The 26,507-nt window shown below is 44.0% G+C and overlaps 1 protein-coding gene across 2 annotated transcripts in view; it reads left to right on the top strand.

Annotated features, from left to right (window-relative positions):
* The window catches only part of GID8 (GID complex subunit 8 homolog), a 306,973-nt gene extending 285,970 nt beyond the window's left edge, over positions 1-21,003 (top strand). For both annotated transcript variants that reach the window (XM_069650760.1, XM_069650759.1), the window contains exon 5: positions 19,830-21,003. In XM_069650760.1, the coding sequence (XP_069506861.1) occupies positions 19,830-20,003 (174 nt within the window). In that variant the 3' untranslated portion in view covers positions 20,004-21,003. The remainder of the gene's footprint in view (positions 1-19,829) is intronic.
* The last annotated feature ends 5,504 nt before the right edge of the window (positions 21,004-26,507 follow it).

Raw genomic sequence — 26,507 nt, 5'->3', positions numbered from 1 at the left:
GTTTCTTGACACTTACCCAGTCTGCTGCCTTAAACAAAGCACTGACTGCACTACCACTGTTTATTGCCTCTACTATTTATTATTTATATGTTCTTCTCTGCTCCGCACTTTCCACTCTCCCCCTTCCATGCACTTGCGCGTTCTCAGTGTCACTGGGCCTAGTAAGATCGTTTTGTTTTCCCCTGTTCCCCTCCCTTGCCTTGTCGCGCTCTGAAACACTTGTGTACGAGCGTGATATAAATAAATGATCATATCATATCCGTGACAACTGATTTCAGGAACCCCCTCTTGTCCAGTGTTTGGGGCATAAATTGCAGCCACTGTCAAGGTCTTCCTGCCTAGTTGTATGGCTAGAAGAAGATAACGACCCTCTGTCGGCTTTTGTATATGAGCTTGTTACCTGGGTGCCTGCTTTAAATCCAAGGATTCGCCCCGCCGGTTTCCCCTTGGCGTTTGCTTGTGTGATTTTTGGGTATTGTCTGATTTTCAACCTGTATTGGTCTTGGAGCCTAATGTGTTTCTTGTAGGTCAATCAGATCATGACATGAAGAGGCGTTCTAGTTTCCTCCTCTTGCCCGGGGTGTTTAGGCCCCTAATATGTGGTAAACATCTGAAGGTACAACCCTTGTTTGGGACTCCGTCTTAGGAATGACTTGATTGTCCGTGCCCAATTGTAAATGCTTTGACCGTTCCCCCATGTACTATGTTGTTCACCACCCTGTGTTCCCCTAACAACCTAAACTCAGCCCTCCCCCACTTTCTTTCCCCAACAAAAGTAACATTTCCCCTTCTCCCCTCCCCCTGGTGTAGACCACCGTTGCAGTTCCTTCTGAGGAATCTGTGGTTGTAGTTGGACAGGGTATCATTAAAACTCCAACTAAGGTCCTCTGGATTCCAAGATGAGCTCTGCCGTAGTTTAGCTTGACTTGAGTAAAGTTCCCAGCTCAACAATATGTTATGTGCTTCTGCTGCATGGATCCTTTTCAGATGGGACCCCTGTCCTCTCGGTATTCAGGACTACGCGGCTCGAAAAGCCTTTCAAGTTTTTCCTACGGCTACATTCAATCTGTCCATTCCCAAGGTCGGGGTGCCCGTGAGATGTACTGCTGGGTCGTGTTTGGTTCTGCGTGGTCGTCCCGGTCTATCCGAGCCCCTTCTGCCTTTGTCGTCACCCTGTGTTTGCCCCTCCCAGCTGAACAGAAGGCCAAATGGGGATGGTCCATCTATGTTATCATCTAGGTGATCCCGTAGCTTTAGAATGTCCCTTTGCACATGGAGCCCGTTCAGTTTCTTTACTGTTATGTGATCGATGCTCCACTTTGTAATAACGTGGAAGCTGATGAACACCCGAACCAGCAGGTAAGTTATTAAGTAGGTTTATTGTAGTTCAATTGCCAGGAACAAAACATTGGCATGTCCTATCCAAGTCAGCATACCTCCAACTGCCAAGCATAGAACCCCCTTCAGATCACAACACACCAACACTCCACTCACACTGACCTCACTACATTCCATGTACAGTGATGTCATCCCCTCAGCTAGCAAGACACATTACAACACACTTCTGGCTGCTCTTGGCATCTGCTTGTTTTGTGGGTAGATTGTCAGGATGTCACAAGGGCGTGCACCTGGGTCTTTGCATTTTGGCAATGCTATGTGGATCCTATCGACTGGAATATCCAACTCGCCTTCCGCATTTAGGAGGTCTCTGAAGATGCTGGTCACTACTGCTTTCAAGTCTGCTTCTTTAACGGTTTCTGGGAGGTTTCTGATACAGATATTGGATCTCCTTGACCTATTCATAAGGTCCTCGCATTGCAGTTCAATATTGTTGTCTTGGCCAGGTGTTGCAAAAACTTGTCCGATTTCGTGCTGTCAAGGGCCAGGTCTTGTAGTGCCTTTTCATTAGTGTGAGTTCTTTCCTGGAGAGATGCAGAGATGCAACATATTTCCTTATTTCAGATAGTTTCTGTGGTGAATGTGTTAAATTTCACTTGAGAGGTTGAACATTTGTTCTGGAACTCTGTTTGCTCTGGACTCAGGGAGGTAGTGTGAGCTCTACGTGTTTGGATGTGCCCCCTCGGACCCAAGCCAGCAACTCCGGATTGGGTTTTCTTTGGGGGTGGTGTGTTGCGTAGTCTTCCGTGCTGTTTGCCTCCCTTTGGGGCCTTGTATTGACTGTGATCTTTGCCAGGCAGTCCCCAATGTCCCTTATGGGACTGTAATCCTGCTGCGCTGCCTCCGTGGGCCCGGTGCTGTAGTGTTGCAAATGGTGCCTGGGTTCCACACTGAGTAGTATGATTTGATGGTGATAAATCCTTCCTGGGTTGGAGTCACCTGATGTGCCGGCAGGATTCAGGGTCTGGGGTGATGGTTGAGGGGTCTGGGGCTGGCATATGGGAGAAGCTGCAGCTGAATATTCACTCTGCAGCCTCCCGGGATGCTCTCCTCGGGTTTGTATGGCCTGGTGTTCCTGCATGCTGCCACCTCCTTTCCCACCGCGACTGGCACCCCGCGCCTTCTGGACCACGCACGGGTCTGTCTCCAGTCTGGATTCCCTGTCACCTTCCCCCGGCCCCCACGCTGGCCTGTGTGCTGCCTCTGGTGGATGTGCACACCCAGCCCCCCAATGGAGGCTCCAGGGGAAAACAGATATTCTCCTTTACCTGCTCATGCGTCCCGGGCACCAGCACAATCCCCCGGGCTGCACTTGCCTGATTGCCGGATTGCATTCCGCTGGATCTCCGGTGCGGGTCCCCTGGGCCCTGGTCTGGGTCTCCAGGAAAGGGGTGTGGGGGTGCTGCCCTGCCTGTTGGGAGTTGGCCATTTGCGATCCGCAGTTCCAGGGTGCTAGTGTTCTTGGGGCAACAGTTTCAATGTGGAGCCATGAACTGCAACCCCCTGGGCCGCGCGGCTCTACAGGCTTTCCACTCCGCTAAGAGTTAGTCCACAGCAGGCTTGTTTCCTTGGTGCGTGTGAGATGGTATCCTCCCCAGCGGGCTCCAGACCCAGCCATGGTGCTCCATGTGAATTTATAACATTGATTAGTGCATCTGGGCTCTTCTGCACCGGGATGAGATTGTGAGTGATGGCGCTCCACTAGCTGTGTCCTCAGTGATGGGCAGCAATCTTGGAATCCCTGAAGACTTGCAGTTTGAGCCATTCCACATTATGCTGTGACCTTGCAGGGCTGCAATACCCCAATGCCTCGAGCCATTGTGCGGTGCATGGTCTTCCGAATTTGAATCTTGCTGAAACTTCGTGGGCATTCTGCTGGACCTAGACGTGAATAGAGTCCGAAAAGTCCTCACGAGAATGCTGGACCTTGCAAATGATGAGAATCTGATCGGCGATATTCAGTCTTCTGGCTCCTGACAAGGGCACCAGAATCGCATCCAGCCGCGGGTAAACTCTTGCCTGTAGCCTTTCCTCTTGATCCCTTCTGCAGAAGCCCTTCTAGTGTCTTCATGACCAGAATCTGCAGCCAAAAAAAAACGGGTTGCAGACTTCCTTAAGTCTCCCCTGTTACAATCTATTCTTATTCTTAGTGAACCATGTGACGATACTCTTGCCTAGTGCCTTCCCCGTGATCCCTGTGAAAAAAAACTTCCTGTGTCCTGCTTTCTGTCTTCATAAGGAATTCAATGGCCAGGTTTTTGGCTGCAGATTTTGAAGTCTTCTTGCTGAAACTCTTCTTCTATGCTAAGGTACTGTGTTGGCTGGGGTATTTACTTACCTTAAGCCTTTGTGATTTCTGTACAGGCTTGGGGTGTTCTTGTGATTGGGAGTCTTCTCCTCCAGTTCACCCAGGCCCACTGCTGGAATCCTCTAGGGTGTCTTCTCAAGTCTCTGGACCATAACTTTAAAGTGAACTACTTACTTGCTGAACAGTCTTCCACAGGAACGCTTGACTTTTGCCTGCACCAGAAGCCTATTTCACCTGGCCCACAACTGGCTTCTAGATCACTAGGGTCCCTCTTCTACCCCTGAATGACCTCACTCAGTCCTTCCCTATTCTATTGCATAAGTAAAGGATTCTGTCTGGAAAAGTATAACCTGTTTTAAAAGTACTTGTGAAAGAGTTATCTGGTAACTGTAACTCTTGAGAGTGAACAGTTAAAGTTATTACTTATCTTGAAAGTGTTCTGCCACTTGTAAAAGTTGATGTAATGTTATTTTACTTGCCTTGGAAATGTTCTGCCATTCTGAAAAGTATATGTTAAGTCTTACTTTCCTTAGAATGGCAAAACAGTTTCTAACAGCAGATGTAAGGTTAATTACTCACCTGTGAATGCGGTTGTGACTCTTCCCAGAAGTAATGCTGTTGGCTTCACTTAACTTTTTCTTTCTGAATATTAGTGTGTAAGTTCACCAACCGAATTTTGCTTTTCTGGTCTGTTTTTATATAGATTCCAAACGGTCTCGGGTTTATACCTTACAGTTGCTCCTTTAAAAAGATTTATAGATTTTACGTATTTTGAGTTAGCGGTGTGCCATCCTAAAATAAGTTAGTTATTGCTTACCTCAATCTGTGGTCCATTGATCTGAAAAACTAATTGCACATTGCACCAAAAAGGTCTTCCTCACCTAGAATAACTGTTATCCTCAAAGTACTTATAGGTTTAAACGGTCCCTTGAATCTGTGTTGCACTATTCAGAAAAGAGTCCTGATAACTGGGTTGGTTTACTATGTGATTTATTAGTTGACGGGCACTGCATAATTGAAGGTCTACTACCCTTGTATTACAGAAAGTAATCTGAAAGTAACTTACGGCTTAACTCCCCAAGAATAGGTGTGACCTATACTGAATGTGTATGAAAGAGGTTTGACTTCCTCCGAATTACTGTTCGGTATTCTGAAGGTTTTGTGCTTTGGTATGTGTACCTTCAAGCATTGTGGTGTGATTTTTTTTTTTTTTTTTTTTTTTATATAAATGTTTTACTCTATGACCAGTACTTACCCCAAGATTTAACTTGGCCTACTTGTATTCATAATAATACTTTATTTGTATATTATAGTTCTGGTTGTGTTTCTAATGACTCCCTGGTGCAGTACAGGTTCAGTGTACATTCCTACAGCCCTCTCTCCCTTCCTAAAATAAGCCTGGCTGCTCTGTCTATGCTACCATATACACGGGTGGTACAGCCTTGCACTAAGAGTGGAGTCTTGTACTGTCTCAGTTGAATGGTTTTACTAAGCCCTTAGTTGGACTTCAGAAAAACTGTCTTAACAGTGATTTCCGGGAGAACTTAATTGGGACAAATCTTTCAGCCAATCCATACCCAAGTATATTGGTTTCTTCTGAATCATCGTTTTCCTCTGATTCGGAAAGTGATATTGAGGATGCTGTTTCACTCCGCCAACATCTCTGCCCAAGGATCCTACTTTCATTCCTGCATTAAATGAAGTAGCATCCAAGGTTGAAGCCCTATTTGCTTTATGTTCAGGGTGGCGAAAGAACAAACAGGACTAACATTCTTGCAAAGGTAGCTGACGTTATTCTTGCTCATTATGCTCCTATTGAATTAGTTAGCACCGGAGATGCTAATGACACTTCATCCAATTACATTGCACTAGTGGATCAAACTTAAGTTTCCTTTCTTCAGACTTCTGACCACACTAACAGAAAGGCTAAAGAAATGCCACCTTCTGAAGTGAACCAGCACAGAGTGAGTGAAATCTCTGTAGTCGATTCACAGCCTGATCCGCTCCCAGAATGGCACTATGAAGAAATATTTATTTAGTCTCCCTTGCCCGAGGCACAGATTGCCTACGAGAGCCGACAAACAGCCATCAGACCTTCGAACTAATATCCGAAGGAATTCTGACAAAAGGAAAAAGGCCAATAAAAAAACAAAACGCAGCAGATTTGGATGGTGTATCAGCGACAGAGCGCTTATGCGACAACTAAGTTTGCCATTCGATACCAAAAACATTGGTAACGCACACATTAACGGATGGTTTAACTAGACCAGTTCAGTTGCAAGGTCATCTGAACCGATTGCTGCACCCACCTGCTTCAGCGCTGTCCCATTTGCAAACTAGGGTCTGCTTTGTTAGATACACCAAGTCAATTGATTGGCCCATCAAAGATGGCGAATCTGCAGCATTCCAATTACACCCATCAGTTGAACCAAGCTGCAGCAACCACTTATCATCCTGCACCCCAGCTGCAACTTATACTCCTGCAGAATGCAAATGTTCAGCCTTTTGTACAGCAAACATGACTGCGTCCGACATTGATGCGCAAAACGGAAATCGGTTAAGATGAAGGAACTTCATCCTACTTACTACAAGACCATTTTTAAATCTTACCCACCTACTGGAGCTATTTGCAAAAATTAATCAACTGATAGTGATCAGCACAGTTGACACTGAACATATTGAGCTCCCTGGGATAAACGGTTTCCAACTGGGCCATTTTAGAATTCACCTCCTTATTGATGGTGACATTGTTAACGTGCCGCTTCCCTGGAACAGATGGGATTTCAGCTAACCATGTCAGTTACTGAAAAAGCAATGTCCATGGGCTGGACTAAATCAACAGTGGACGTTGTCCAGACAGCTAGTCTACCTTCTGATGACGTGCCTGAACATGCTGCATTGATTTCATCTCATTCTTGCATATGAAAGAATATAGAGGCTATCTGGGAGACTCGACAATGGATCTCTGAAATGGTAAACGCAAATGGCAATTGATATCCAGCTCACAATTCCACCATGACTTGGATTGCCTGGAATACTCGTGATTTCAATTGTCTTGCTCATCCTTTGGGTCACTCTGATTTTGGCCTCTGACCTTTTTATGCTCCAGGAAACGTGGTTCACCAAGAACGTTAACATTGATGGATACTGTGAAATTCTGACCGGTATTGGAAAACATTTCTAGCCATTTATGGATTGGTCGTCCCTATGGAAATAAATTCCATTAATCATACATGGATAAAAGGCCATTTTAAGTGACTTATTGACTATGTCATTACAGATACTGGCATGGCTGGCCGTTGTGCTTTGGTGAAATTTTTACCTAACAACATAAGTGACCATCCTTTGTTAGCCTGGATGATAAACCTTGCACTCCGGGATCCAATTTAAACACGGCTCTTTGGGGGTAATTTCATAACCTAGACAGAATCAAGCAGCCTATCGCCAGCCGGTAGGCGAAGCCGGCCCACTCCCAGCAAGGCCCAGGATAATAAGGCCAATACCTGTCTTCACCTGTCCTCAGCCTTCCTCGCCGTTCACCCGGACCCCCTGCCGGATTCCAGACCAACCTCAACGGTAAATGCCACTTCGCTTTTAAATTGAACTGCCTAGACTCTGGAAAAGGCTTTGTTACCACAAGCTACTGATTGCCACTCTCGTGCACTCAGGCCTTATTGCATGCTGTATCTGTGCCCAAAGTTGCTGCCATTTCCAGTACATAGGTGCTCAGTCGTATTTAGACTATTGTGTCGCTAGGCATCCCTGTAACATATAACTGCACTGTGCCTCACTGCTGCTCGGCTACCCTATGCAATTCTAGTTGCCATTTTTAACCGCACTGTGACCATCTGCTCTGTTCTGCTGATCTGCTCACCAATTGCCTCTAGATCTGTTGACCTGCAGCCCAATGTGTCCCCGCTCAACATACTTTTATAGCCACTAAACTCAATGTTGTGCTTAATCTGCTCTAAGTGCTATTCTGAAGTTAGGGGTTATTCTGATTCTAGGTGTTATCTTGAACTAAGTGTTACTCTGAACCTAGGTGCTATTCCCATTCCAGGCGCTATTCTGAATACATGCTACTCTGATCCAAGATGATAATTGGTACACTGGCGCAATTCTAAACCTAATGCTGTGCTAATTGACAAACGCTTACTATGACCACTTTGCTTACCTGTACCTGAGTCAGATGCCAATCTGCAACCTTGCACTACATGGATTAGGTAGTATTCGGCTACTCCAAGCAGGCCGCACTGTCCACTGCTAGATTTCGACCCTAGACAGGACACACACTGCACCTTACCCCCCTCACACAATGTTCCTCCCGGGCCTTTACTCTATACTACTGAGAACCATTCTCCACATCACCAATTCCGCATGCCTGCCCAGCTCACCCCTTAACTTGACCAGCCTAGGCACCGCATCACCCACCCTCACAGAGCCCAGCACCACAATCATGCTTACCCTACTCGCTCCCCCATGCCTTTCGGACAGGCTGACCAGATTACGATCCAGACTTCCCAAAATACACGAGCCTAGAGCCAGGGACTCCACACAATCCATACTCACACACCGAACATCCATTAGCTCCTGCGCTAACCTTACGCTAAAAAAACCCGAACCTAAACCCGTCAACTCCACTACAACCAACAATAGAGCGCTCAGCACAGCTACCACCCCCACCCCTGCCAAAGCCAAAACCCTACCTATAAAAGGTGCCCTCATCAACGCACGCTCCATGATTGCCCATGCCACGGACATCTCTGATCACATTTTAGCTGAATATCTAGACTTCCTAGCCATAACAGAGTCCTGGCTTCATGCAGCCGCAGGCCCAGCCCTTTCGCTAGCCATCCCCACTGACTACACCATCATCCGAGCGGACAGAACTGAAGCTAAAGGCGGTGGTTTGGCCATCATTGCCAAGACCCACCTTAACATCAGACTCAACTCCGCCACACACCTCCCATCATGTGAATCACTTACAGCCAAACTACCCATCGCTAACTCCCAAACAATATCCATTCACTTACTATACAGACCGCCCGGACCCCCGGGATCTTTCGTGGAAGACCTCAATGCCATCCTTACCGACAACCTAAAAAACTCCTCACAATGCCTTCTCTTAGGAGACTTCAATTTAGGCTACAAAGACCCCAAAGACAATCAAGCCACTCTCATCAGTAACACCCTGTCTGAACTAGGCTTCACACAAAAAGTAACCAGCCCCACCCATAACAAAGGGAGAACCCTTGATTGGATAGCAGACTATAACTGTGCCGTATCGATCACTAACAACACTCCCCAATCTTGGACCGACCACCACCTCCTCTCCTTCTCACTTGAGGCCTCAAGCCCTACAACCAACATGGCACTAGCCCCAGCCATCCACACAAGAAGCAAAAAAAAATATTACCGTAGAAAAACTGATCCCACTCATTCTTCCTACACTAAGCCAACTCCAAGACTCTAATCCCTATGACCTCGTAGAAGGCTATAACAACACCATGCGCATAGCCTTAGATGCCATTGCACCATTGAAACTTAGAAAATCCAAACCAAAAAAGCACCTCAACCAATGGTTCTCCAGCCATCTTAAAACCCTTAGATTGGAAAAGAGTAAACTGGAACAAGTCTGGAGACAATCTCCGACTGACCACAACAAACTATTGCTTAACAAAATAACGGCCAACTATAAAAAAGAAATTACAGCGGCCAAACAAGAATCCTATAACCAGAGAATCTCCCAATCCAACTCCAGCTCCAGAGAATTATTTACTATCCTGAAAGAATTGGAAACCCCGGTAACAATCCCAGATACTTGCGTTAAAAACAAACAATGGTGCACCAGTGTCCAAAATGCACTAAACAACAAAGTCACTGGCCTTCAAACAAAAATTAAAAATAAGAAAGACTCCCTCACCACTCTTACCAACCCCATCAACGCCCACTCAAGCCCTCCACCCTCACACCACACACCTAACACTGCTCGCTTCAGCTTTTCCAAAGTCTCTTCCCTCGAAGTAGAAAAAATAATTCTTGGCCTTATAAACCCTCCAACTGCAAAGGTGACCTCCTCCCCCCACAAATCATTAAAGACGCGGCACGAGACCGCTCGCCATTCATCACCAGACTCATCAATGCCTCTTTTTCCTCAAGAACAGTCCCCAGTAACCTTAAAGAGTCCTGGGTCCTCCCTCTCCTCAAAAAACCCTCCCTTGACCCGTCCATCCCAACCAACTACAGACCGATTACCACCGTCCCATTCCTGCTCAAGATACTAGACAAGACAGCATACCAACAAATTCAAAAGTATCTTGAAACAAACCACCTTCTAGGAATAAGACAATCCGGCTTCAGACCCCAACATGGAACTGAAACAGCCCTGATAGATCTGAAAGCCCAAATAGACGTCCTTAGAGATAACGGGAAAACTGCATTACTACTCCTGCTAGACCTCTCTGCAGCGTTTGACCTTGTTGACTATAAAATCCTATGTAATCATTTAGACTCAGCTGCCCACTTTTCACAAGAAGCCATCAGTTGGATTGAGTCATTCCTCAACAACAGATCCATGCGAGTCTTCTCCTCCTCTGCCGCCGCCGAACCCATCCCCATTACATGTGGAGTCCCACAGGGCTCGTGCGTCTCCCCCACTCTGTACAACGTGTTCACAGAGCCCCTGTTTGATGATCTAGATGGCCTGGGTATCACCTACACTAACTACGCCGATGATACACAGATCCTCATCCCGTTGACGGGAGATTACAACCAGGATTTGGCCTTGGTGAACAGGGTGTATCATCATCCAGGCATGGATGGCTTCGCACAGTCTATGCCTGAATGATGACAAAACTGAACTCATCATCCTTGGTTCTACGTCCAACCTAACCAAACTCGACCACAATTATGCCAACTTCATCATAGATGGGAAACTAATCAAGGTTTCGAAAGAAGTAAAAATCCTAGGAATATACCTTGACTCCTCCCTAACCTTCCACAAACAGGTTAGCTCGATGGCATCCTCTACGGCCTACACATGTAAGCTCATAAGAGCAGCCAAACCCTTCCTCTCCACCCAAAGCTGCACTACACTAGCCAGAGCATTGGTATTATCCAAACTGGACTATTGTAACGCCCTCTACATAGGAGCCACCAAACAAATCACCAACAAAATTCAGACGCTACAAAACAACGCCCTTAGGGCAGCACTCAATATTCCCAGGAGGGAACACATTTCCAATATCAGGAAATCCCATAACTGGCTCAGCACAGCAGACAAAATCCTGCTTAAAGTAGCATCGCTCACCCACAAATGCCTGAATAATGCTGCCCCACGCTATCTGGCAGACAGAATATGCAAACACAGCCCCATCAGACCCACCAGAACCTCCAATGCTAATCTGCTCACCGTCCCCAGGTTTAAACGCACTAAAATGGGTGGCAACAGCTTCCAGGTGAAAGCACTTCAACTCTGGAACTCCCTACCACCATCGCTCAGAACTCCCCAACCTTACTCACTTTTTAGACGCAACTACATCCATTGGTTAAAGAACACGAACCACTAACACCTCTAACACCACACGGCTGCTCTCCGCGTTGCATGCTTTAAGAGAATCTGTAAATTTGTAATACTAAACTTGTATATATTTGTAATTCTTTAAATACATCTACTGCATTCTCTCCTGCCAAACTGTACACATGTTCCTTCATCGTCACACTGTAACTATGTAATGTAAAGTATAATTATGTAATGTAAAGTATAAGCATCCTGTAACCAAGCTTTGAATCACCTTGCTGCTCATGCGCCCTCATACCCTCGGGTCTGGTGCGCAATACAAATGAATAAACTAAACTAAACTCACCACTTGGACCTTGGTTGGCGCAGCATGATTGGGACATAATTCTATGTTCTTAATCATGGTTTCAATTTAAATCTAATTCATTTGGCAAACCTCGTAAAGACCAATTGGCTCCCTTCGGTACCTTGATACATCATAAAGTTAGCTTATCCGAAGGATAGAGCTATGGTGGGAGGGCATTTTTCACTTTTGCCAGGGGAGTGGGGGGGGGGGGGTGGTTGGTTGGGAGCACAAAATACCATTCTTGCAACTCGCTATAAAAATTGGTTGCGTCAACATAATTTATTAAGCTGCGCCAACTGGTGGGTGCTGTTTGGTTTGCTAAAGTCTAATGAGAAAGTAGAAAGTACTGGTCCCGCTACAGAGATTTTAAAATCACTACTACTCTGGAATTTAAATCCGGTGCCAGAAACTCTCTGGGGCTCTTGTATTGCTGAACTCTATTTTGATAACTCTACAGGGGATAGAAAGTCAAACTATTTCTTCAAAAACCGGCTCATTATAACTGGCGGTGAGCTGGAAGATAGTTTTTAATCATAAGAAAACTCAAGACTTTGCGAACCCCTGGATCAGACGGTATTTCTAATATTATTAAATCAAATCCCGTTTTGGGCAAAAATACTACTGGGCTTATTTTTTGTGGCCTACAGGGTAGCAGCAAGATAAAAAAATAGTTGGCATAAATCCATTCTGATACTGGTTTTTAGAAAAGGAGACCAAATGGACCCTGCAATTTATCACCTACTCGCGATGCTCGACTCTAGCCTAAAAATATTCTCAACCATCTTGCTGAGCAGACTCGTCAAATGGTCCAAGAAAAATGATCAAAACCTTTCCAGACCAGGTTTAGAAAGGTGCACTGCAAGTTACACAACATAAGGGCCATCAATTATTTGATGGCCGAGGCTGTGTGCCGCTCTAATCAAAACCTGTATTGCTGCTACATTGATAACAGCAAGGCTTTTGATTTAGTCTATTGCTTACTTGCCAGGTGCAAACTAGAGAATTTGGAAATTGATCCACATCTTCTCTACTGCTCTAGTCTTGGGAGGATAGCTCAAGGGCAACGTGCTTGCCTTGGAATCAAGACGACACGGAGCAACATGGGTTTGATCCCTGGGTCCGCGCTTACAAACCTCTGGGTATTAAGCGTGTTATAAATAACATACTTTATTAAAATCTTGTACACTAATACGTCAGTGACGGTACGTCTGAGCTAAGACTGAGAACTTACTAGCACTTGACCCCTGTTGTCTGCACTTACCCTTGCAATCAACTGACCGCCCTTTTATTGTCTTATTTATTGCACTGTTATCCTATGTACTGCACTGCCCCCTCCACTTCCCCTCCTCCCTGCACTTGCGCAATCTCAATGTCACTTGGCCTACTAGGATCGTTGTCTGTCTTGTTTCCCCTCCCTTGCCTTGTTGTGCCTTGAAACACTTGTATATAGGTGTGTTTATAAATGCCTTATCGTATCTTACTGATGACTTCAGCACCAACTGAGGCCTTAAACAGTCGGGGTGCGAGAACACACCCTTGTTTAAGGTTTCTGGCATGTCTGCCAAACGTCCATTAAAGGTTGTCCAAAACGTTGCCCCCCCCCACCCCAAAATCAATGGAGAGTCAGTGTCATGGCGAGCTTACGCACACACTACCATCTTACTTGCCCTGACTCCCATGGGACTACAACGTTCCATAGATGCTTTGACAATTTACACAATGAAAAATCACATGGTCATAAGTATCGCTAAAACCCAAATCATGTGTATAGGAAACAGCCTTCCTAGAAATCCCTCCTTTGTTTGAAACCTAAACAATATTAAGCTTGCAGTAGTTAATTCTTGGTTTTCCCGATGCAACACACCACACAATACTATAGGGATTTAATTTTTCACATCTGGAATAAATTGTTGGTGTTGAAGCATTGTTTTGCCAGCAGAGTGGGAAACCACCTCGAAGGGCTCTCGACAATCAACTGTCAGTATTATTCCTAGCCTAATGTATGGGCTCTCTGCCCTGTATTATATATACATTTCATGACTGAGCAAAATAGCAGGAAAGATGCGTTGTTCCTTAGTAAATCTTCCAAACTCGTTCCAGTGGTGGCACTGAGAATGGAATTTGGACTTCCCTCTCAATATGGTATTTATAAATAACTTGGCTAAACCTAAAGACAACCTTACTTTTCCTGACTCAAACTGCTGAGATTAATTGGTAAGCAACCTCCTATTGATGAAAACAATGTTTTTCCATGACCTAGAGCCTACTGCCCTTTCCTTCTTAGCCACATTGGACGTACCTTAAGGAAAGGACCTTGAAGCCTTCAACATAGAAATATTGAAGGAAAGAATTGAGGTCATGACAGTCGGCAACATCGATAGACTGTCAGCCAGAAGGAGATTAAACCAATTCATCAAAGTTTTTATTTAAATGCACCTCAAATGTATCATATTAAATCCTGCTCTTTTGCAATAAGACACTTTATCATGTGTTTTAAATCTCCTTCCTTCCTTTGCACTACATTGGGGCTTGGACAAAAATTTCCCCTACATAACATGTCATGTTGCCTTTGTGGGAATGGCATCTAAACAGGTCGCCACATATTAACTGCTTGTTCGGCACTAAAAACCCATTACACAAAGGGATATACAAAATGTGTATCGAAACCGACCAATTTCGGAGTATTATATATTGTGCTACATCAATTGTTATCACAGCAGCAGCTCACCTTATCTGGCTAGAGGCATTCAAGTTTATTTCAAACTACAAAGAACTAAATAATAGTAAATGAGCAATTTGTTGGGAGTTTTGTTGATGATCTTTTGGTTACCTCAACTTTTATTTTTGTTCTGGATTTTCTTAATGAGTCCTGTGAATGTTTAGTCCGTTTTAATTTAAGATGGAGGAAATGTTTATATATGAATAACGTTTAACATTCAAATGTGAAATGAAGCTAACTTGTTTTTTAATTTAAATTTGTAACTATGATTAAGGTTTAATAGCCTAATGCACAGTAAAGAAAAAAAATATATATATTAGTCCAGTAATAAAACATCTTTACCTTCTAGATTCACATATGTTAATACAAGTCAAGATCAACACCATTAGAAAGGATATATGCTCACCTCATTAATGATTTAATAAGAATTTGAGTGAGATTTTTCAAAAAATGTAAAAAATAAAGTAATGGAATTATTGAACTGAATGTAACTTTTAGTTTGTTTCCCTCCACCATACCTTTTTTCCTACTCCCTTCTATTTCACTTTTTGATTCATGGTGGTTCTGACTAATGCTTACTTTTCTGGCATTATGCTTACTGTATATACTTTTCGAATGGCATTACTAGAATTGTCTTGGAAGACCAGGTTAATCAACCGTTTTGTCTAGGCTAGACCAATTGGGAAGCAGTCTAACTAGGTACTTTATGGGAATGAGTTAACACTTTGTTAACAGAATTTACATATTTGCTTTGTATTTCTTGACAGTAAATATCTTGTCAATGAAATGCTAGATCTTTGTTCAAATAATGTAAAGTTAAGCTGTGCATGACCTTTAGAAACCATTTACTTGCTTGCTGTTTCATGTGTGGTTATGGCACAACCACAGTTCAGTGGCAGCTTTTTGAAATGGGTTTACTTGCATTTTGATGCAGACAATACTTTATTTGCCCGTTTACTTATTTTACCTGTTCAAAATATATTCATGAAAACTCCTGCCCAAGTTGGCATTTTATATCTTTCCCTTTACTTGTAATGATACCCAAAACAGAATATTAATCCAGGAAATATATCCTAACCTTATTTCAAGAGACAGAATTCCTTGTGTGAACTGTGGCTACATGGGTCCTATGGAAACTATCAATCTCAATTTTCTATTCCCTCCACCCCCAGCATGTATTGCAACATGTGTGTTAGGACAGTTGTTCTGAAGTCAAACTAAGGGCTTAGCAAAACCATGCAACTGAGGCAGTACAAGACTCCTCTTGTAGTACAAGGCTGTAACACCTGAGTTCAGGGTAGCGTAGACAAAGCACCCAGGCTTATTAAGGGAGAGAGGGCTGTAGAATCAATACAAATGAAATTGTTGTGCAAATGGGCCAAAGAAACACTGAAACACTATGTATTGTATTTAAATAAACCATTTATTTTTACAAATAGGCCCAGATAAATGTTGGGGTAAATAAGTACTATCACATTATATATAACCACAATTATAAAAACACAACACTATGCTTGAAGGTACACTGACCAAAGAGTATAACCTAATTTGGAACACCTAACGGGAGTTCTAGGGAAGTCGAAACCTAGTTACTTTTAGAAATAAGAGGGTAGTAGTCCCTATCAGTTGTACCGTGACATTCAGTAAGAAATCACATGGTAATATCAACTGGACAATATACTTTTCAAGCTAGTGAAACACAGGTTCTAGGAACAGTATAAATCTGATTCAGCATAAGTTATTATAGGAGTTGCAACTTGGGTTGTAATATTCAATTACAGTTGCTTTTCAGTTCAGAAGCAATTCATTTTTAGGATAACCGTTATACTCAAGGTAAGTAAAACCTATACATTTTTTACAGGAGCTATGAGCAACTTCAAGGCAGGTTTAAACGTAACCTTTGTCTGTCTAAAACAGACCAGGGAAAGCAAAACCTAGTGTTGCACCATATGAATGACTCAGTTATTCTAGGTAGGTAAAACCTAATTGATACTTATTCTGGACAGGCTAACAGCAAGTCGGGGGGGGGGGTAGCAAGACCCAGTTGGGAAACTTAGAGTTTGAAAAAAAATAGTTAAGTGAGGCCAACAGCATTCCTTTTGGTGAAGAGGCACAACCAAATCACAGGTGAGTAAAATAACCATATATCTAAATTTCAGAATGACAGAACATTCCTAAGGTAACTAATAACCTTTGTAACTGTTCACTCTGTTACCAACCAACTCTTTTACAAGGAAGTAACTTTTAAACACTTATTCTCTTTTCTAGGCAAAAGACCCAATCCTTTGAAAGTCTTCCCCTCTATTCTTGGAGCATGAGTGTTCTCAGTGGCAGAAGGGGGTCACTAGGGTCTAGTGTCCAACATGCAGTGTCAGAATAGGTTCTTAAGTAGCAAAAGTCGGAGTTCTTAAGGAAGACTGTTGAAACAGGTGCGTATTTTTAGAGTTGGCTGAGGGTCCTGGGGCTTCGCAGAAGACGCCCTAGGAGTATTTCAGCAGTGGGCCTTGGTGAGCTGGACGAGAAGCCTCCAAATCATAGTAAGCACCCCAAAATTACACAGGAATCACAAGAGATGTAAGGTAAGTACCCAAGCCAACACAGATTTTGCAACAGGAGTATTTCAGCCAAAAACGGTGTGGGGTGTATCAATCGTTTCAGGCCAGCCAGCCAGCCAGCCAGCCTTCCAGTTTGTCTTCCAGCTTGAGTGCGAGATTCCAGTTCAAAGGGTTGTGGAGGTTTGGACTCCTCCCTCGCTGCCTGCCTTCAGACACTCTGTAGCCTGGGCGGGGAGTCCATAGGACTACCGCCGATGATTAAAAATCACACACAGGAATTTTCCGCCCTGGATGTCAGGGTTAGGAACAAGAAAGGACAAGGAACACTAACCTGGCAAAAAACAAGACCAGGGCCATTTTGGTAAAGGTGCACCGAATTAGTAAAAGGTATAGCGGCCACCCGCCATTAAAGGTAAGCTTGTCCCTGAAAGAGATATTGCATCTCCCCAGCGCTCAACATAAGGTGGGGTGTGCTGGTTTCACCAAATAAAATGTAAAAATGGATCCAAGATCCTTTCTACCCTTGGGAACTGTAGTAGGCTTAAGGTTAGCCAGAGAAAGTTAAAAGGGGAACCCCCAGGGAAACCCAACAACAGTAGGCAGTTATTGCCAAAAAGGTCAGAGGATAACCTTTAAAAGACACTACAGAGAACCTTAAAAATGACACCCATAAAAAGAGTAAAATATTCTGTGAGTGTGGAAAAAGGTGCCCACTCAGAGGTATAAGGAAAAATAATCCACCAGTAAAATCAAAAAGTTCGGGGGTTGACCAATCTTACCTAACAATGTTTTTCCAAAATGTTTCTAATGAAGGATCATGACATGGAGCATAGCACAATATACTGCTAAAGGATAACTCTTATTTTGGTTCTTAAATGTTTGACTTGCTGATCTTTAAGGGACAAATTGTCGAATGTAGTGAACCGAATGTATATCAAACGACAGTGACATCAAATGGCATATACTGTCTAATTTGCCATTATTTTGTATTTTAGTAGCTAACAATGGTGATTTGCCAAATAGCACATTTTACATACGTTATGTTTATAATAATTTATAATAATTTCTTGATAACAAATTGGTAAACCAATCCTTCTACTATTGGTTGTCACAGCTTACTTGGTGATAAAATGTCTATAATAAATATGGAGCTTTCGAAAATGTTAATTAGACTGATCACCTACCACATGTTTCAGATCATGCCCACCTCTTAAAATCGGCCAATGTTTTCTCAATGCATACTTGGTAGTGTCTGGTTTTATTAAATCCTATAATAAAACGGACTGGCACTCAGCACAAGTTCACAGTAATCTATGCATAACTCCCGATTTCTGATATGCCTTAGATTATGTTCTGCGAATATCCGCTTGCTAGAAAGGGATCACGCATTGATCTTGCTTATTTATGGAAATCACTTTTTCTTAGAACATATTAATAAAAAAACTCTTTTAAATGTAACCTTGTCTTTTGTTATGTAATTCGATTGAGAGCAGAAGAGGAGGAGAATGTTCTGTTAGTGCTGACCCAAATTACATTTCTTATATCAAAATATTTATTTTCGTCATTCACTCTAGCACTCTCCTGCTGCATATTGGCACCTGGGGAAACCACTCCCTGTTGCCACCCCATCCCCAAAGACGTTGCTCACTTTCCCCACCGACCTGCTGGACCTGCGATTTGTGATCCATTCCCAAGTGGGAACATCTTTTTTTCTAGCTGTGTGTTTGGAATATTATTTTTTATTTTTGGAGAAAAAACAGGTGTGACTGGACTTTAAAGCAAGTGAGATGCAAGTTATTTGTAAATAACGTGGACACACTCTGTAAGGGCTGTACAGTAATCTGCAATTAAGCGGCGTGTTTAAATTGTGCAAATAATGCCAGTCTTATTTACATCAACATTGCGTGCATGAAATCCACTGTGCAATTTTCATTCACGTAATGTGAGGGAGACTGGAAGCTTGTTACATGGCTTTAGAATTCTAAAACCTGTGGTCTACCCATGTGTAGGGTAACTCGACCCCTGTACTAGATGTGCTCAGTCTTTGAATCGTTGTTGAGGCGAGATCAGAGTACTTAGATGTCATAGTTTGCTATTTTATATCTCTCACATATAAAGTTTAAATACCTTGAACGATATTCAATCTTTAAGTTTTGAATTTTCAAAAAGGCTGCTGCTGTCCTTGGCACCATGCCGCAGTATGTGTGCTTTGTTGATGACATTTGGTGGGATGTCAAATTCTCTTCAGGTTCGCTGTTACTGGAAATTAATTTATTTCTGAACTCCTAGTTATTAGTTGTATAGCATTTTTCACTGTTCATTGGCCAAATGTATTGCAACACAAATGGTTTTTCTTGCTTTGTTCATAGCTCTATCAAATGGGAGTGATTCCCCAGCCCCACTTAGTCACCAACTTGTCCCATCCACCGCTGCAGTTTCTGAGCCTTAGTCTCCTGCTTTTCCTGTTGCCTCCGTTTACTATTTTCTGAGCACCAGCATCGTGGTTTAACTGCAGCAGCACGTGTTTGCTATAAAAAAAGAACACTGTAACATGCACCTTCCACCCACGATATCTAAAGTAACCCACTGCTCTAAAAGTGCACTTTTTACCAATCTCTAGGAAGAAGGGGAAGTAGAGTGCAGGACCTGGCAGGCAATCTTTTAGCGATTACTTGTGCAGTGAATTCCTGCGGATCACCTTAGTCATAAGTTGAGCACAAAAAGATCAATTTACTGCGACCTGTGAAGAAATTAACATAATATTTGCAAATTGACTCAATATGCACAGATGTGCCAATAAATGTTCTGCCGTACTGTTCCTTGACCATTAACTTGCTTCTGCGTTTAATATGCAGCAATTGGTGAATTAAGCTTAGCCAGCAGAGGCACAAAGGTGATAAATGAATAGTGTAGTGTCTTCAGTGCTTCAAAAGGGAACAGACCATTGATCATTCTATTCAAGATATCATTTTGTTTACTTGCAGGTCTGGAGTGAAGTCAACCAAGCTGTGCTGGATTACGAAAACCGCGAGTCCACTCCCAAGCTGGCCAAGCTTCTGAAATTGCTTCTTTGGGCGCAAAATGAGCTGGACCAGAAGAAAGTAAAATATACCAAAATGACAGACCTTAGCAAAGGGACAATTGAGGAATCCAAGTGAACGTGAGCTAAGAGTGGTCTGTGCACATATGGGACGCCAACTGCTATTCGACTGCTGCACAGTATTCATCCTTTAATCAGTCTGTGACTGAGAGATTTTTACTACAGTACAGGACTCCAGCATTCAGATATATTTCCTTGTTTTATCCAGAATGAACTCCTATTTAAAGAGCACCCTTGTTCGAGTGGAGACATGTTGTTTTGAAAGGCCCTAAACCAGCCCAACATCTTGTTGGGCTTATGTACTGTACCAAAAACTATTCTAAAAAGCAGATTAAAAAGCGTTAATTACTAAATTTAGTGCTAAAACATATTCTAATGCACTTCAAAGTTTTAGTAGGTGCAGTGTGTTGCGTGGTTGGTTGAGTTTCAATTTACTGCAGCAAACTGACACCGAAAGTAGTCTTGAACTGTAGAAGCGCTGAACCTTTTTCTTATGTTCAGAGCGATAAAGCAGCTATTCAGCATTCTCTTTTGGAGAAGCCTTCTTTCACAGATTCTTGAATGCTTCCCTTTAAATCCACTCTTTGGTGTCAGAAGCCCATCAGTGCCGTGTGCAATGACTGCTGGTGGGGGGCAGCGGCCTGTGGCATCCTTTGTGTCCTTTTTGGAACATATGCATTTGTTTTAAAAACAATCCCTGCTGGAAATAATCACTTGTTAATCTACTTTTGAGAGACACCCACCCAACATTGGTGCCTAAAAGTAAGTTATTAAAATGGTAGTTTTGTAATTTAGGGATTTTGTTTGAATTTATTTTTTTTAATTATTTTTGTTTTTTTGTGCCTCTGCATTCCAGTTTTGTACAGTGCTATATTTATTTTAATTTAAGTGTGACTTGGTGGAGCCAAGCAAGTTGGTTCCCATTAAGATCGAATTCTTAAATTGGAGAACAAAGGCTGATGTTTTGATTCAAGAAATATGTTCGTAGTAACACTGCTCATCAATCTTAACTTTTGGTAGGAATGTAAGGAAATGGGTAAATTACAGTTTGCTAACCAGTCTGTTCTCTTTTTCTTATTTCACACATTGTCGTCTCTGAATTATTTGCTGTATATCTGTAACATAGTCTCATTTATAGACCGCACCCATCAATGCACTCACCTGTAGTTTGTTGAGAAAATGGGAGATGCCACCATAAACCTTTTTTTGAGCTAATCCAATGTATATGGTGCTTACATCTCTAATCTGAACAAATAACAGTACGGGTTTACTCTCCTACTGAGGGCACCTGGCCAGTGGTTCATTGTTTTAAGGAGAACGTGACTCTTTGTCATATTGTTGAATGGAAGACATGTATTTTTACAATATGTATATTAGAACTAAGCTTTTAAACTTGCACCATTATTCAATTACACCCAATTGATAACAAATCTTTGCCTATTAGTATGGAATGGATTCATTATGGTGTTGCTTGCTCTCGTTAAGCTTGAATATGCATACAGTAATACAAGCATCATGTTTCAATAATTGGTCATCCCACCATGTTGGTTCTTGTTCTCATTGGTATTGTTTTTTTTTTACGGCTACATCTTTTTCGTCTATTGGAAGCATCAACTAATTCCCTGCGCTTTTATATTTATTAGCTGGATTTACTCGTAGTTCTGATATTACATTCTGAACCCACCAGTGCAAAAATGCAAAATCAACAAACTGACAATGTTTTGCCTCAAACACAAGTCTTTGGTGGCAAAATAAAATGCCCCAAGTGAAGGATCACATGTTTTATTCATATACTTGTGACCCGGCTACTTCATTGAAACAAGTGCGACATCACTTAATGGACCTGTGGTATGTACAGTAGTCCTGGTAATCTTGTAATTTATCTTCTTTCAGGTTAGTCTGAATTTTTCTGCCACAGGTGAAAGATGTGCATGTCGTCTTGAGCGTATTTTGCTTTTACCTTGTTAACACCAGTGTTTGGGATTATGTCCACATTACTGTATAGCTCATTATCAATTTCATCATCTGCCTTTATTAACTATTTTTTTCCTATACATTTTTATTAAGAGTTTCACATGTAGCAAACACAGAAAGAAACACAAAAACTCAGTTTCCCCCCAACCTTTAACCCCCCCCGCCCCCCTCCTCTGCGGATCCGAGAGTACAAGTGGAAGCCCTTCTGCAACAGTGAACTGAAACGAAAATGAACATTTGGCCGCCTCGGTTGGACTGGCAAGACACCAAAGCTTTATGACAGGTGGTTTTCAAATGAGTTAATGCGCAGCCCTTCTCAAAGCATTATAGGTCCGATTTGTCCTGAGGGCGATTTATTCCCAATAGTTACATAGCCTTGGGACACCATGCCCGGTGGGCTCCTGCCTTTAAGTATGTTAGCAAGTTGGACCAGTCTGACACAAACTTCATGTGAAGTCCCTGAATCGTATAGGTAAGCCATTCCAAAGCCAGCAGCGACCACAGCTTCGCCACCCATTCGGTGGTGGGTCTTTCCATTTCCGGGCTAGCACCAAAGCTGCTGCCAACATCATTAACACATATAGTTTGCAGTCCGCTCTGTTAGAGAGGAGAGCATGCCATTAAGACCCAATAAATCCCTCCCTCTATTAGCCCCAAGCTCTAAGTCCAGCACTTGGGTGACGGCCTGCTGAACTAGCGACCAAAAGGGATCCATTTTTGGGCACTCCCACCAAATATGAGCCCAAGAACCCATTGCCCTACATTGCCTCTAGCATAACTCGGACACCGCCGGGGACATCTTATTTAGTCTAAGTGGGGTCAGGTGCCACCTCAACATACGTTTCAGCCAGATCTCCTGAAGCTGAAGAGATCTCGTAAGCTTAAGAATCTGCCACCACAGCTGAATCCACCCCTGCTCCTCTAGGTCCCCCCCCCTACATCCCGCGCCCATTTGAGCATGTATATCCTAGACTTCAGGGGTTCATTCTGCTTTGAGTTTGTATATAGATGACACCACCCCTTTATCACCCGGGTCAGTGTCCAGATACTTTTTGAACTGAGTGAGGGGTCTAGTACCTGCTTCAGTCATCAATGGATGAGGGACCCGGTGCCGAATTTGGAGATAAGAATACCTCTGCAACTCCCCTAAGCCAAAGCCTTTCTTGCACTGCTCAAATAGTTTTACCTCCCCATCCGCCAACATATCCCAGATCATGTGGCACCCCCCCCTGAAACCAGATGTCAAATGAAGGGTCACCTGCGACCGCTGGAGTAAATTGCGGATTGCAATGTATGGGCGTATACGGCGAGGGGAAAGTAGTGATATGTGCCCTTTTAATAGCTTCATCCCAGGCGTCCCCTATGGTGGACGTGATATCGCTGCAGTACATTCTGACCGGTCTGTCTTGCCTCGGCATCCACAAAACCCCTTCCAGGTCCCCTCCTACCAACGCCCTATCCATGAACCTCCACACCTTCCCTCTATCATCCCTCTGCCAGTCTCTTATGACCCTGAGCTGAGCTGCCAGGTAATATACCCTAAAGTCTGGCTCCCCAACACCCCTCCACCCCCCTCCGGGACGCCAAAGCCTTCATAAGGGACTCCGCCATCCTCGGTCGCTTCCTCTTCCAAATGAAGCGGCTTGTTATCTTTTGTAGGGCTCTAAAGATGGACGGCGGGATGCGCACTGGGAGGGCCGAGAAATGATACAACAGGAGAGGGAGGATCGCCATCTTCAGGGAGTTGATTCTGCCCAACCAAGAGATCTCTAGGGGGCCCCAATCCACCAGTTTCGATTTGACCTTCTGAAGGAGCGGGGGGTAATTTATGGTGTATAGGTCGCCGAGGGTTCTGGTCAGACGAATGCCAAGGAACTTTAGCGAGTTATCTACCCATCAAAAGCTATACGCTTTCTTAAGATCTTGGACCGCACTGGACGTCAAGGTGAGAGGGAGAGCCTCCGATTTATGGGTATTGATTTTTAAACCTGCTACTTGGCCGAACCCATCTAGTTCTCTCGTCAATGCTAGCAAGGAGGTGATCGGGTGGGTCAGTGTGAAAATCATGTCGTCAGCAAAGGCTGCGATCTTATGGATCTGTCCCCCAAATGGGATTCCCTCAATGTCAGTAGTCCATCTCACCGTTTGCAGAAACGGCTCCAGGTGGAGAGCGTATAAGAGAGGAGACAATGGGCAGCCCTGCTTAGTCCCCCTTTCTATACATACTGGCAGTGAAATTTGGACATTTACTGCCAAGCGTATCACGGGGTCTCTGTAATTTGCCTTTACTCGCTTCAGGAAGCCGGACCGAAACCCATTTTACCCATAGCCTCAAACAAAACCCCCCCACTCCACGTGATCCAAGGCCTCCTTGGCATCAATCGCCAAAAGCAGGGCCGATAGATTCTTTTTCTGAGCCTATTCCACTAAATGAGCCAATTGCCTAACATTATCGGAAGTTTGCCTGCCCTTTATAAAATCCGCCTGGTCCCAGTGTATTAGTTTGGGGAGGATCCCCTCGAGACGATTGGCTAGGATCTTGGTGTGGATTTTAGCATCAATGTTAATCAACGCAATGGGGCGGTAATATGCGCAGTTAGTCTGGTCTTTACCCTTTTTGTGGATGAGTATGACTTTAGCTTCATTCATGGAATCATGGAGATGCCCTGTGGAGCCAATAGAATTGAACAATTTAGTGAGGATGGGGGATCAGGACCTCTGTGTTTTGTAGAGTTCAGACATGAACCCATCAGGACCCGGGGCTTTGCTGGAGGGCATGCTGTTGATCACTCGGTGAACTTCATCCATGGTAATCTCAAGCTCCAGCGCATTCCTATCGGCCTGCGAAATCTGGCGACACCCCGCCAATAGGATTTATGGCTCCTGCTCCGCTTGTGATGGAGTATCCGACCTGTAGAGGACCGTGTAAAACGTACAAAACTCGGTCTCTATATCAGAGTTCATAGTGAGAAGGGTTCCTCCCTCTTCTTTTTATTTTTAGGATTGTTGTATCCACTGACCCCTTCCGAAGTTTTCTGGCTAGTAAATGGTCGGCCTTGTTGCCCTTAATATAGAACTTTTGACGCAGCTTGAGGAGTGTGTGTTCTGCAGCTCTGGTCTGAAGTAGGTTAAGCTGACCTCTCAATGCTCTAAATTCCCTTCTAACGGCAGCCGATGGCCTACTTCCCATACGAGACATCACGTAAGTCTGAGTGCAAGCTGTTGCTCCTCCTAGGCGCAGCTCCCATTCCCTTCTTGCTTTTATGGCTATAATCCTACCCCTGATCGTAGCTTTAAGGGTGTCCCACCAAATTTGGGGGGTTGTGTCCTCCCATTTATTATGGCCGGTGTACTCTGCTACCTGCTCTTCAACCTCCTGAACCAGGGTGGGATCCCTGAATAGCGAGACTGGATACCTCCATTTCCAAATACCCACAGGGCTTTTTGGAGTGGAGAGCTTAAAGGTGAGTGGAGCATTATCCCCAAGGGCGATCACCCCTATCTCTAGTGCAAGAGGTCTTCCCATCAATGGTTTTGAAACCCAGACATAATCTATCCTCGAATGCGACCTATGCGCATGCGAGTAAAAGATGAAACCCGCAGCATCCCCATAGAGTTCCCGTCAGACATCGACCAGGGCCAAATCGCGCATTTTCCGCATCAAGTCTCCCGATGGTCCCGCATGTGGTTTCCAGGAGGTGGAGCTCCTATCTTTAGAAGGGTCCCACGCTAAATTAAAGCCTCCCAACAGGAGAATATTAGCCCTGGCAAATTTCCCAAGGCGGACAAGATTATTTTGTATGAAGGCATCCTGAGCTTGGTTGGGGGCATATAGTGTCACTATCGTGAAAGTGTCCACCTTCCCCTCCAGAATCGGGGCTAAATATCTACCGCAGTTGTCTTTTTGCATGGCGCTGATAGTGAGATCAAGCCCATCTCTCAGGGCTATTATAACACCCCCCCCCCTTCTTATGTTGTTGTGTGGCCTGGAATAGCAGAGAATAGCCCCGAAATGTAATCCTATGGGTGTCCCTAGTATGTACATGGGTCTCCTGAAGGGCCACTACATGTGGTAGTTCGCGCTTAAGCAACCTCTCCACCCTCACCCTTTTAACCTGGGAATTAAGGCCAGTCACATTTAGTGAAAGGCACTTCAAAAAGTCGGCGCTAGCCATATCACAAGTTTGGTGAAATCTTGCTGCCCCGCTCTAGGCCTCAAAGTACTCCCAATACCCGACCCCTGGATCCCTCCCTGACCCCCTCCCCCCCCAAAAAAAACCAGGCGAGTGTTCGCCTGGCACCAAGATCACCTCGTGACCATTCCCTCAAGAACTGAACTCAATAACGCACCCGGAGACTTCCCACGCGGGATAACTCAGTCCCATTCCAAGTACCCGCCCCACCTCCCTCCCTGGTGCTCAAACACCACAAATATGCTGCCCGACAAATGTTACAGAAAAGCTTAGACTGATGCCCTCCCTGGATTCAACTTTGGTGGCCGCATAGCTTTTCTGGGGCCTATGTGTCCGTGGGGGGACTCCCCTCACCCGAAGGACCCTTTGCTGTGTCAGTGCTAATGTCCCTCCTG

The sequence above is a fragment of the Ambystoma mexicanum genome, chromosome 3p (assembly GCF_040938575.1).
Source record: "Ambystoma mexicanum isolate Mex_15411 chromosome 3p, UKY_AmexF1_1, whole genome shotgun sequence".
In the NCBI taxonomy this organism is placed as follows: Eukaryota; Metazoa; Chordata; class Amphibia; order Caudata; family Ambystomatidae; genus Ambystoma; species Ambystoma mexicanum.
Note: the sequence above shows the minus strand (reverse complement) of the source record. Positions and strands in the feature narration are given on the sequence as shown.